We start from the raw sequence: 13969 nt of genomic DNA on the forward strand, positions 1-13969 counted from the left end.
GTTGCAGGCATACAACATCAAGATAATTCAGGGTATAATGTTCACCATCCCTATATATAGGTGTGACGTTCCCATATGTCAAATTCTCCTAACAACTAAAGCTTGGATATGGTCTTCAAATTTTGGTCAAGGATTCACTTCAATAGTGATAAGAGAACTCTGACTTAGTATATGCTGAAGGTATTTGAAACATCTAGTTGGTTCCAAACTCTGGAGGACAAACTTACAGGACTTGAACACGATTATGACCTCTTACTGCTTCAACCAGAGGGAAATCTTCTCTTGTATTAAAAAAGGCTAATCAAGCTTGATTACCAAAAAAATAATTATTGACAGTTATAAAACATGCTCTCCCTTGACCTTCATCATCCTTGCTCATCTGAGTCAAATGGCCCCATACATCAGCATCCTAATCAATCCAAATCTGTGTAGAGGTATTTCACAGGCAAGGTATTTCACAGCCATCTGCTGTCCTGGAAGGTAGATTTCGAGAGATATCCTCTGTAGATTATGTCCCTGTGGTGTCAGTACCAGTGAGTCCCTAGCCCATATGTTGTTTTATCATGCCTTTTATGAGCCTCAGCGTAAATTTTACATGGAGAGATTTTTAGCTGAGAATACTAATATCTCCAATTTAATCCAACTCCAAAGTATTCTCATTAATATGGTGCCTAAGAGACTTGATTACCTAATTAGCTAATTACCTACAGAGTATTCCATTTACATGCATCAGAGGTGCTGTTAAGGTTATAATTGGAATTTTATCTGTTTTATATACTATTGTCAACTGGTTTTCTTTTGTATAATGCCAAAAAGGTATTACGTACAGGTGTGAAGAAAGCTGAAAAGAAAAAGGTTGATTTATTTAAGATGTAGTATTGGATGAGAATTATATAGGCACTGTGGTCCAACAAAAACACAATGTATTTATTTTGTTTGTTGGGATTTTTATACCGCCTATTCTTTACAGCTTTGGGCGGTTAAATAAGTGGGTTCTAGATCAAATCAAGTCTGATCTCTCCAGAGAAGCTAAAATGACTGAACTGAAGAGTCACTGGAAAAGACAATAATGCTAGGAAAAGTTGAAGGTTGCAGGAAAAGAGGAAAACTCAATATAATATGGACTGATTCAATAAAGAATGCCATGGTCCTCAGTTTACAATGCCTGAGCATGGCTGTTAACAATAGGATCTTTTGTAGGTCATTAATTCATAGGATGGCCTTAAGCTAAAAGCAACTTGACAGCACACAGAGGGAAACACAGTTAAAACACACAGGGGGAAATAGAAAGTAATCATGTTATTATTATTTCTTCTGAAACCTTGCTCTTAATAGGTCCCAAATTTTCCTCCAAAATCAGAAAGAATCTTCCGTCTATAGAAGCATATGCTAGAGATTACAATTTCATATAGATAATAGACATAACTATTGGCATATGAACAAAGAACACACTCCAGAGATCACAATAAAATTCCTCAATGCTCCATAGGCAGCTGATCATCCCTGATTAGGCTGCAAGAGCAAATAAGGAACTGTTGCTTTAAGAAGATTTAATTAGCATAGGAGACTAATAGCAATACCTCCTGGTTCTCTTACCTAACAAGAGTCCCAGTAATAAAACCAAACAAGCTGGTATGGTGTTTAGAATAGACTGGGATCTGGGAGACCTGGATGTGAATTCCCACTTTGCCATAGTCATTTGCTGTGTGAGCTTGGGCCAGTCACACACACTAACACACCTGATCGGGTTTGGCAAGGATAAAATAGAGGAGAGAAAAGTAATGGAAGCTGCTTTGGGTCCCAGTGGGGAGAAAGGTGAGGTATAAATAAAGTAAATAAATATGCTTTTTCTAGAGTGCTGACTGATATTTTCAGTATTAGAAAGTGGCTCCTCCTTTTTAAATCCATGCATATACAAATTATCTCATTAGAAGTCCAATATGAGAATAAAGTTTTAACTACTCTTATATCTTGTGGCGAAAGAGCCTCTTGTGGCGCAGAGTGGTAAGGCAGCCGCCTGAAAGCTTTGCTCATGAGGTTGGGAGTTCAATCCCAGCAGCCGGCTCAAGGTTGACTCAGCCTTCCATCCTTCCGAGTTCGGTAAAATGAGTACCCAGCTTGCTGGGGGGTAAACGGTAATGACTGGGGAAGGCACTGGCAAACCACCCCGTATTGAGTCTGCCATGAAAACGCTAGAGGGCGTCACCCCAAGGGTCAGACATGACTCGGTGCTTGCACAGGGGATACCTTTACCTTTACCTTTATATTTCCAATATATAACACAGCGTGTATGGGGGGGGGGGGAATGCCTCTGAATTAAATTTGCTAGGCATTTGTTTAGAAATAACTGGTCTAAATGAAGCCAATATCTTATATTTAGTATATTGTGGACCTCTAGAAGAAGAAGAGTTGGTTCTTATATGCCGCTTTTCTCTATCCGAAGGCGGCTCAAAGCGACTTACAGTCGCCTTCCCTTTCCTCTCCCCACAACAGACACCCTGTGAGGCGGGTGAGGCTGAGAGAGCCCTGATATTATTGCTCGGTCAGAACAGTATTATCAGTGCTGTGGCAAGCCCAAGGTCACCCAGTTGGCTGCATGTGGGGGAGTGCAGAATCGAACCCGGCATGCCAGATTAGAAGTCACACTTCTAACCACTACATCAAACTGGCTCTTAGCTTTTGTTCCTCAAATAATTTTGTTCCTCAAATAGTTAACTATAGGGAAGAAGAACAAATCTCACATCTAGGTATATCAGAAAAAACAACCAAAGATTAGAAAACCAACAGTTGTTTGAAAGTCTATCAGACACAATTTGCTGTCTGAGAGTAGACTCAGATCATATGTCACAATCATCTAGAAGCCTAGGTTACTTTACATCAAAGACGATGAACCGTCTGGATTTATAACCTGCAGTGGTAATAGGGGATTTTTTTTTTCTGGCATCAGAATAGGAACATTTCATTTCCACAGGTGTTAATCTATTTTTATGTAGATAACGTACGTGCCATATATCCTATCTGGAAATATTTTCTTCAAGGAAGATCTCCACAGCATCCTGAACACAAAGTCTAAAGTAAAAATAGATGCATCTATCTGCCAGCATGGCCTGTTCCTGGAGCTAAATGCCAGCCACAGGATTGTTAGACTAAACGTTCTCAATCAAGTTGTCACTTGTCTTCTACTTCTTGAATTTGTAGTCCAGGATTCTTCTAATCATCATCAGAGAGCATGAAGTGCCCTCTAGTGCCACTGCAGCAGTACTCCCCCAGTTTCTCTTTTCTTAAAACTATACAAACCAAAGCATATTTTCACTGACGCAGGGGTACAGTTAAACTAGGTTTCAACTTGAAGTGATTATTTGTAATCATCTAGAAAGGTTTGTAAACTGTTTAAATACTGTTTGGGAACTCCTGAGCTGAGATTTCATTAAACAGAGAGAGAGAACACCTTAAAGACTAACAACATTTGTGGCAGGGTAGGAGCTTTCATGAGTCCCTGAATAATTGAACAGAGACTCATAAAAGCTCACACCCTGCCACAAATGTTAGTCTTTAAGGTGCTGCGGGACTTTTGCTCTTTTCTACTAGAAAACAGCAACGTTTTCTATGCTGGCTTTCAGAATTAAGATCAAATTTGAAAACCAATAATTGGGGGGGGGGGGAAATAGTAGAAAACGTAAATAATTCTATAGTATATAGTCTACATATACATATAAATTAAAGAAATAACTAAATGAATGAATAAATAGTCAAGTATGAGGTCCTGAAAGTCTATATATAATGCAGTCAGCATTTACTGGATATAGAGGGACAAATTTACAAGGAATATTAATAAAGCTCTGTTTTCAATTTTCTGCAATTCCATATTTCAACTATTTATCAACCTTAATGAGGTCAGGAGTTCAGTGGTGTTTCAGGTCCCCTCTCCTTGTAATTCTTTTACAAACATCACTGTATACACTGGAACATTGTATACACTATATTTAATACACTGTTCTGATCATTTTTATTCCCAAACAATAGTAACAGAAATTGGCTTGAGGGTGAAATTCAAAAAAATCATATTTTCATATAATTTTTCCCTATGTCTTTGCTGCCACTCTGTTCATGCACTGCTAAAGACATGGGGTATATCCCACTACATAAGGACTTTACAGAGCAGGACTTTCCAAACTCTACTTCTTGCCATAGTCAAAAGAGGCCACTAGGGATCTATTTGACTGCTACACCCAATTAGTACTTTTTCCCCTTAGGAAGAGTTAGAAATAATTTGGCTTGTCAGTCAAATATAACATTGGACTGGAACTTGGTAGATATGGATTAAAATTTTCATTCAGCCAAGAAGCTGCTCACTGAGTGAATTTTGGCCTGCCATTATATTTCTAACCTCTGCTGTTTCATTGTTGTAAAGATAAAATAGGAGGGGAGAACCGCATATGCTATCCTGACCTCCTTGGAGAAAAGTCAACATAAGAATTTGCCAGATTGCCTTAGGAAATCCAGATAAGAGGTAGTATCTAAATAAAATTGTCATTCTATCCATTTTTCTTGATACCAGAAATGTATTAGACCTTTCTATCAGTGATGTCAAATAAACTATTTAGCATAGCATATCTAAAAGAGATTAGTAAGCAGTAAAATCCAGGCTTAGAAAGGTGTAACTCTGCTTAGATATGAATTGTAACTATTTCGATAGATTGCAGAGGAGTAGAACACACAAAGGACCACATTTCTATCTGATAATAATCATTACCTGGAACTTTTTTCTCTTTCATTCTAACAATATTTTTCTCCTTTCTACTGACTGAAAACTGATGGATTTTGACAAACCACCTGATGAAAAATATTTTGCTATGCCATTCACTTTGTTTGTGATCCTGAGCCATCAAAATCAGAATAAGTTTGTAAGGTTCTTCAGTAGGATATCTACATCTACAAGATGTTATATTTCTTGAGCAACATATATTTCTGGAAATAAACAGAGCAAAGATTACATAAATTATTATCACTATATATTAACTATGAAAACAATTATATACAGGCTACTTAAATACAAGTTAAAACACATATATAAAATTATAAATATGGCCAAGCACTATGAAATATAACTAAACCAGATACTTTTTCTTCCCTTCTAAGGTGTAGTTCTTAAGCCCTTAATTAGAAAATACCTGAGTTGTGTTCAGCAGTTTACAAATACAATGGCAGATCTACTAAGTTTACAATTTAAGTTGGAAATTGACGCTAGAATAAGTATTATTCAGGTATTAATTTAGCCAGATGTGTTGTTTTTTTGTTTGGCTATTTTTCTGGGCCTTTCAATGCCTTTCAATGCCCAAAGTTAACAAATCAGAGTTCAGAGGGAACAAATGAGAGTTCACTCCAAGCCAAAGTCACAGCTTGCAGTGGATAAATGTTTAAGGGACCAAGATCCCTTTAAATGTCTTTGGACTCAGAGTTCACTCCAAGCTGTGACTTTGACCCCCCCCCCTTCCCCTTCCATTGGAAACAATGAAAGATGGTGCTAGCTTCTGGGGGAGGGTTCTACCTCAACTTGGGGGCTTTTCTACCTCACAAAAAAACCAGCCTCTACAGAGCCCCAGATACCCCTGGAATGATTCTCCATTACAACCTATGGGGATCATTGACTATAATATTTCCCATACTCTATAATACAGCAGAAAAAAATTGGCATTCCCAAATACTGGTACAACTTTGGAAATATTTTGATATATCGCACCCAACTGAAAGAAGTCTTTGAGACTTTCTACCATGAGGCCTGAAGATTTCTGTCTTTATCCACCAAATAAGATAGCTACAAAGTGGTTCATACTAGACTGAAGTAGCATGAGGTCATTAAAGCTATAACATTATTTTAGATAGTTCTCAAGCATCTCTTTCTTCCACTAATGACAGAAAGGATATGTGAATTTAAGAACAAGAAGTTAAATTTTCTGTCTTCCTGTCATCAGCCTCTATCCCAGCTATTTCAGGCAATTCAAAAGAAATAGGAGATAAAATAGTAGAAAGGAAATGGCGCTGGGTTTTTTCTGCACTTACTTGCAAAGCTAACTGCCAACCAAAGACAGAATGGTCAAATATAACTAGAGAAAGAAAAGAAAGAGAATGATGCATGAATCAACATGAATTCACTCCAAAATGTAAGCTAGGACCTTGAGGGTTAGAATTACTTCACCTCTTGCAGAGTCTATACATAGAACAGATCTGCATGCAATACTTAACATGCTTCAGATGTGTACAGTATAATAGGTATGATCCTACATGCCCCCTGTAGTCATATCACAGCCCCCCTTAGTCGTCTCTTTTCTAAACTGAGAAGTCCCAGACTCTTCTGCCTTTCCTCATAGGGAAAGTGCTTCAATACCCTAATCATCCTGACCACCTACCTCAGTACTTTTTCCAGCTGTAAAATGTCTTTTGAACTGTACACAGTATTCCAAATGAGGCCACAAAATAGATCTATACGCCATTACAATATTAGCCATTTTAGTATCAGTTCTTTTCCTCAAAAAACCCCTAAGAGTTTGTGATTTTTCACTACTGCACTATACTGGGTTGAAACTTTCTATCCACTATGACCTCAAGATATTTTCCATGAGTCTCATTAAGTTCAGACCCTTCAACCTATAGTTGAAGTTGGAGTATTTGTCCCAGTGTGCATCACCTTACACTTACCAACATTGAACTTCATGTTCCACAATGTCACCCAATTTTTAGAAGTCCTCTGGGGGCTCTTCAGAGTCAGCCTTGGTTTTCACTATCCTGAATAATGTTGTGTCATCTACAAACTTGGCCACTGTAATATTCAACTCCAGTTCCTAGTCTCTGCTTCCTGTCATTTAACCAGTTTTAATCCATAAGATAATACATCTTCTTATCCCATAACTGCAAAATTAACCCAGGAGCCTTTGGTGAGGTACCTTGTCAAAAGTCATTGGAAAGTCCAGATAGATAATGTCCACTGGGTAACCATTTTCTATATGCGTGTTCGTTTCTCAAAGAACTGCAAAAGGTTGGTAGGCCCAACTTCACTTTGCAGAAATCACACTGTCCCCCCGCCCCCAGCAAACTTTGTCCCTCTATGTGCCTAACAATTCACTTTGATTACAGTTTCTAGTAATTTTTGTTCCCCACTGGATCCCTTTTTAAAAATTGGTGTAGCATTTACTATTCACCCGTCTTCTGATACAGCAGCCATTATCTCACATCTGAGTTCCTTAAAGGCTCTCAGGTATATGCCATCAGGGCTGGCAATTTACCAGTTTTTAATTTCCCCAATATTTGGGCTGATCCTGCGTTGAGCAGGGGGTTGGACTAGATGGCCTGTATGGCCCCTTCCAACTATGATTCTATACTAGAACTTCATCTCTGGTCACCTCAACTTGGCTCAGCTCTTCATACTTCATTTCTGAAAATAAGAGTTTGTGGTATGGGTACATGCCCCACACTTTCCACAGTAAACACATAAGCAAGAAAAGCTTCTTTCACTTTTGGCAAACACCCTTTTTCTAAGCAGAGTTTCAGCATCACAACTATTTTATGAGATTGGTTATAGATAATCAGAGTTAACCAGCCGTTGCCTAACATTGTCTTCATTTATATATATATATATATATATACCAGACATATAGAAATATCAAATTCAGTCTCTTAGGATGAATAAATTGAAACTGAATCCTGACAAGATTGATGCTGGGTGAGAAGACTGTGATCCAGAATGGCATTATGTTTCCTACATTTGATTTGATGGGATTCAGCTGACTCTCACTGACTCATTATATAGAACCCATCAATCTTTATGGTGAAGAAAGTTAAAGCACCTGCAAAAATGCTTTCTCCCTCTCTTCATTTAGCCCTACTCAACTCAACTGATCTGACCATATAGATACATGCCACTCAAGGCTAGACTACTGTAAACCACTCTGTACTTTGGTCTCTCCTTGAAGTTAACTCAAAATGCTTCACGCCTCAGTTATTTTCAGGTGCTAGAAGCACCATGCCTCACTCATACTTATCCTACAGTCACTCTGGTTATTAATCATTTATCAGATTCCATTCAATGTACTGGTTTTCACCAACAAAGTCCTTCATCACCTTGGATACCCATACCTGTAGGACCTGCTATACTCATGTGAACAAAGACTTCTGAAGCTGACATCTGCAAATAAGTAAAACACCTGCAGCACACTCCAAAGCTTTCTGTGTTGTGGCTACCACCTTATAGAATGGCTTGCCTACATCAGGAAGGCTCCCACACTTCAATCATTCTTCTTATGACAGAAATAGGGATCTAGTATAATGTAATCCATTGTTTATGGGATGCCACAGTTTACATTATTTACCTTTCCTGTCTACTAACTGTGTAATCCTAATTCTGTTCCATTACTCATGAGATGTCATGCTGTCTGGATACCTTTTTATATTTTGAAATCTGATTTGAGAGTCATTGGGAAAGGGAAGGGTCTTCTTGGCCACCAGCAGGTGATAGTAGGGCAGGACCTAGACCTCAGTGGGGTACAATGCCATAGAGACCATGCTCCAAAGCACCCATTTCCTCCCAGGGAACTGATCTCTGTAGTCTAGAGATAAACTGTAATTCTGAGGAATCCCTAGGTCCCACCAGGAAGCTGGCATCCCTAGCTAAAAATGAAGGAAATAAATATATCCTAGAGGTGTGAGGAAAATACTAGAACTACTGCCAGGAAGAACAGACACTACTGAGGGACCATTAAAGACAATTTGACGGGGAGGGATCTAACAGAGGAGAATTATCCCATGAACTAGGAGGCTTGTATTCTTTAAGGTTTACACTGTACAGCAGGGGTAGTCAACCTGTGGACCTCCAGATGTCCATGGACTACAATTCCCATGAGCCCCTGCCAGCAAACACAGGCAGGGGCTCATGGGAATTGTAGTCCATGGTCATCTGGAGGACCACAGGATGACTACCCCTGGTGTACAGCATTATAGGGCATGCAGCCTGACCTACAACAGTGGCTAACCATTCAGCAAACTGCACTGCACAGTCGCCACCCAGGACCATGTACACTAAAATGTCAGGTACAGTTTAGAGCACCTGATTTCACTGCTGTTCCCCTTTCTATGCCAGTTATACGGCCAGACATTACCATCCAAAGAGCAAACCAAATTATAGTGAGCAAAAATATGTACAGCCTTTATTTGCTTAACCACCTTAGCGGCCAATGCAGAAGGGTTTTCCAATAGCTTCCTAAAGCATGTCCACATTGGAAATTTAAACTAGATTAATTGCCCTGGTGTAGCCTCAAGGAACCCATCCAGCATTCACATCAGGACAAAGACACTGTAACACAGAACAAATTTCCAGCTGACAGCACATTACTTATAAATCCTATTAAGTTCAATAGGGCCTACTTCCCAGTAACTGTGCACTAGTCTGCAGCCCCAGTCATCTATACTGAGGGAACAGATCAAAATGAAACATCCCCCCCCTTCCCCGGCAGTTATGCTAAAAAGGAAACACACATTCACTTCACTACATCCCAGCCTTGAAGGAAGTGAATCACTGTTACGTTACTCATCTCTGCCCACCTTCACTTACACTAGCAATGAAAAGACGGGCCTGGAAATAGCATGCTCCTTCTTGCAGCTGTACAACGGCAAGATCCGAACGACAAAAGAGCTAGCATGACTAGCCATGTGTTGGCACCCTAAAGGGAGCCTGTGCAACAAGAGGGTTCAGTCACACCGCCACAGCAGCTGTCTCTAGAGAGTTACCCAACTCAGTGTGCAGTGCGCAGAACACATGCCCTTGCTTCCACATAGGGAGAAGAGAAAAGTTGATCACCACAGCCTGCCCATTATCCCTTTTTACCCTGTTTGACACTTCCAGCATGAGCTGAAGAGTCTGAAGTGGGCATGGGGCGGGGGAAGCAGAGGGATGGAAGAGAGAAGCAACCAGGCTTGAAACAAAGAACCCAAGCTTCCTCTCTCTCTCTCTCTGTGGCCTCACAAGAGCGCTGCCTGAACAAAAGCAATGAGCTAATAGCAGAGGAGTTGTTAGGACACACATTTCCCCGGGTCTCGCACACCCAGCCAAGAAACCGGGTAGCCAGGAGAGAATAAAGATGCTGAATATCCAGGCAGGAGGAACAAAGAACAAGGTGAGGAAGAATTAAGGAAAGGTCATCATCACCCCCTCCAGAGCCTAAAAACATACCCAATTTTTAAGCCATCGGTTTAAAAAGGATAAAAAAGTGAAGACACTGTGGGTGCCCCCCCCCCGCAAATCCATGAGTGACAGCAGCTTTGGGGCAGGAAAACAGTGGGGAGAAAGGCATCACAAAACCAGCCTGGGGGTGAGATCCTTCCCCCCCTAGGACGCCTCCAGGACCCACTGACACCTGCGAGAGAAAGAGGGACCGGAAGAGTGAGCGCCTGTCTTTGTGTCGCCTCCTCAGACATGAAGGACTCGCCACTGGCGGCACCGCCGCCGCCGCCGCCGCCTCGGGAGAGACAGCCCCGCTCCGTCGCCACGAAGAGGAGCGGCGGCCCCAACGCGGGGGGAAAGGCGGGCGGGCGGGCCAACAGGCAGGCGGGCGGGCGGGCGCCTTCCTCTAGCCTCCCCGGCCCCTCGCCCGCTTCATTACCGTTGTGAGTAGCGGTCTCATCTGCTCTCCTGCCCGCTCCTCCTCCATGGCGCGTCGAGGGGCGGACAGAGCGGAGAGGAAGGGGTCGCTGTGGCTGGCGGGCGACGGCGGAGTGGGAAGAGGAGGGAAGAAGAGGAAGGAGGAGGCGGGGGAGGCACAGACGACGACGACAGCGACGCCGCAGCTCCGTCCGTCCGCCTGCCTGCCCGCCCGGCTGCTTTTTCTTTCTTCGCCCTCTTCTCTTTTCTGCTTCTTCTTTGCCCCCAGCGAAACCGGCGGGTGCTTGGCCGCGCCTCCCCGACTGCCGATTGGCAGCGGCCTTGGCCTATCGGGGCGGGAGGCCGGCTCCTCCTCTCGCTGGGCGAGCGCCGAAAGGGGCGGCCTGCCCTCTCTTCCCGGCAGAGAGTCGGACGCGGCGCGAGTCACAGGGAAGCCCCCGCGGGCGGCGGGCCCCTCTCGCGCTGGCTCGCCCATTGGGCCGGGGGGGGGGGGGGGGTGGCTCTGCGGCCGAGGGGCCCGGGCGGGTTGGGGAGGAAGGCAGGAAGGGAGCCGCCGCCTGTGCCACGCGGAGCCCGTGCGCGCCCGGCGAGAGGGAGTGTGGTTGGCGCCTGAGAGCACGCGTTGGGTGGGAAGGGAAGGGAGGGGGCTGGCGGGCTGCGTGGGCTCGCTCTTTCCCGGCTTCCAAAGGGGGGTGAAAGCGGCCCTGCCTGACGGGGCTTCTCCCAACGCCGCGAGGCTGCAGGAGGGCCATTAATGGGCAGGGCGCTCGATTGCATTGACTGAGTGTGAAATGAAGCGGCTGCTTTCGTTTGCATGGCGGAAAGGTCCGCGGCCCGCTTTATGGCCGCACCGCCGGCGACGAGCGCGGCTGGCTTCAGTTGGATCTGGCCCAAGGCAATGCGTAGGATTCGGACTACTTGGGGGAGAAGTTGCTCCGGTGCTTTAGGGCCGCTGCAAGGACCGAAGGGGAGACCGAAGCTTGCTTGCCCAAATGCGGGCGATGGCTCTCGGCGATGCGTGCCGCGGTTTAGTTTTGCTTTCTCTCCCCCGCCCCGCCGGTTCACTTTAGGGGAAGTGGGAGAGTGACGGTGTAGAAAAGGCAGCTTCCCTGTGGCATGGAGACTGTTGATGTTTTTTAAAGTCGACAGCAGATGTGCACGTCCAAGCATGGGAGGTGGGGGCGCGGTAGAACACCTGGCCCAGGTTACAAGCCCAATGTTTACTATGCTTAAGAAACACCTGCATCTGTGTAGGGCTCATTGTTTCTACACACAGTGGCGATTGTTATGATTAAATGGGCCTATGGGGATATGTGCCACAACTACAGATCCAAATGAGTAGCCGTGTTGGTCTGAAGTAGCACAAGAAAATCAGAGTCCAGTAGCACCTTTAAGACCAACAGGGATTTAATCGAGGCGTGAGCTTTCAAGTGCAAGCACCCTTCCTCAGACTATGATCCTTTTGCTTCTTGGCCCTGCATTCCACACCAAAGGCAGGAAGGACCCTTTTCCCATGTAACCAGCCTCAAGGAGTATGTTTTACTAGGGGCTATTTACTTAGTCTGAGCCTCTTGTGGCGCAGAGTGGTAAGGCAGCCGTCTGAAGGCTTTGCCCATGAGGCTGGGAGTTCAATCCCAGCAGCCGGCTCTAGGTTGACTCAGCCTTCCATCCTTCCGAGGTCGGTAAAATGAGTACCCAGCTTGCTGGGGGGTAAATGGTAATGACTGGGGAAGGCACTGGCAAACCACCCCGTATTGAGTCTGCCAAAAAAAGGCTGGAGGGCGTCACCCCAAGGGTCAGACATGACCCGGTGCTTGCACAGGGGATACCTTTACCTATTTACTTAGTCGTTTAATAACAAATTATTTGCCTTATTTGCTGTATCTAGCTTCATTGTGTCAAGAACTCCTGTGATTATCCTTCTCACACAGTGGGAGACATGGGCCATGGCTTGCTGCTATAAAAAAGCCTGAGAATGTTAACAGAAAAACCTAGATCAGGATTTTTCAACCAGGGATTTCTTGACACCCCTGGAAGGATTTCCTGTATGGGCAGGAGTTATTTGTTTTGTATATATCTTTTAAACATTTATCAGATGATATGACCATATGTAGTCATGTTGACATGCTCATCCCCTCCCAAAATGGCCAATGATGGGCCTGGAAGGGGAGGGGCCCGGAATGGTTGTGTACACGGCTATGTTACCCAACTATATTCTGCACGATTGTGCCACTTCTGGGGTTTCTCAAAGACTGAAGTATGTTTCAAGGGTTTCTCAACTGTAGAAAAGTTGAGAAAGGCTGGTCTGGATGTTTGGTTCCATTTAACTGGAGTCTTGCTGGTCATCCAGCAATTGTACATAACAGCTGTGCAACCAAATTTCAGTAGTACTCATTTTAGTGTTTATTTAATAGCACAAATTACAGATCTGGGCTGGGCATAGGCCAGCCCAAGGTGACCCAGTGATGGAAATGACAATATAAATTTGAACCTTGGTCAGAATCTGAAATCACTATACAACCATGTAAGTTTGTTAAAAGTGGTGCTTCTTACAGTGTGCATAGCATCTCATTAACTAATGAACGTTGCAGTTACTTCCAGTTGTCATAACAATCACTTGTAGCATTGTAGCAAGCTGTCGATTACATTAAACAAGGATAATACTTCTGTCTCCCTTTCCCATGAGACTTACGTTCTGGCAGATCATATTCTTCCCACACACTCCTTACTCCATTTCAGGGAGTTACGACATACCCAGATGATGCATATTCAGCTTGCAAATGAAGCTTGGACAGCCTTCTGGCACTGTACCAAACTACCAATTAAGTACATGTCAATTCTCTACATTCTTCTAGAGTTAGTGCTTCCTATCTGATGCCATTGGGTCACTGTACCCATGAGACTTCCTAGCTCACTTGAAACTCCCAATTCCATTGAAATCTAATATGGCTAGCATACCAGTATCCTTGGCCGATGGTGCAAATAATACTGAAATGGCCAACACCACCTTTGCTTTCCCAGTTGGATTAGGTACCTAGAAGCAAGTTGGTAATTTAAAATTTACTATCAGTGAGACTGAAATGTGACCCAAGTCCATTTCTTGTTTCTACAAATAAGTGCTCTGAACTATCTTAAAGGCTAGTTTATCTACAGCAAATAATGGCATTCAACCAGTGCTACGCAATTGCTGCAATGTTGGTGAGAGCATATAACTAATAGTATAAGCAGCACTGACTCTCCTTGGTCTAGCTGGCAGCAGAGGTTATCTGTCAGGGCGACTAGCACCGTTGCCACCCCATGGCTAGGATGGAAACCTAACTG

The 13969-nt window shown here is 43.5% G+C and overlaps 1 protein-coding gene across 7 annotated transcripts in view; it reads right to left on the bottom strand.

The window, feature by feature from the left end:
* Positions 1 to 11138, bottom strand: part of SLC4A7 (solute carrier family 4 member 7) — a 94076-nt gene extending 82938 nt beyond the window's left edge. For all 7 annotated transcript variants that reach the window (XM_077303762.1, XM_077303759.1, XM_077303760.1 and 4 more), the window contains exon 1: positions 10650 to 11138. In XM_077303762.1, coding sequence (XP_077159877.1) covers positions 10650 to 11123 — 474 coding nt within the window. In that variant the 5' untranslated portion in view covers positions 11124 to 11138. The remainder of the gene's footprint in view (positions 1 to 10649) is intronic.
* Positions 11139 to 13969: the final 2831 nt, after the last annotated feature.

The sequence above is a fragment of the Paroedura picta genome, chromosome 11 (genome assembly GCF_049243985.1).
Source record: "Paroedura picta isolate Pp20150507F chromosome 11, Ppicta_v3.0, whole genome shotgun sequence".
Taxonomy (NCBI): Eukaryota; Metazoa; Chordata; class Lepidosauria; order Squamata; family Gekkonidae; genus Paroedura; species Paroedura picta.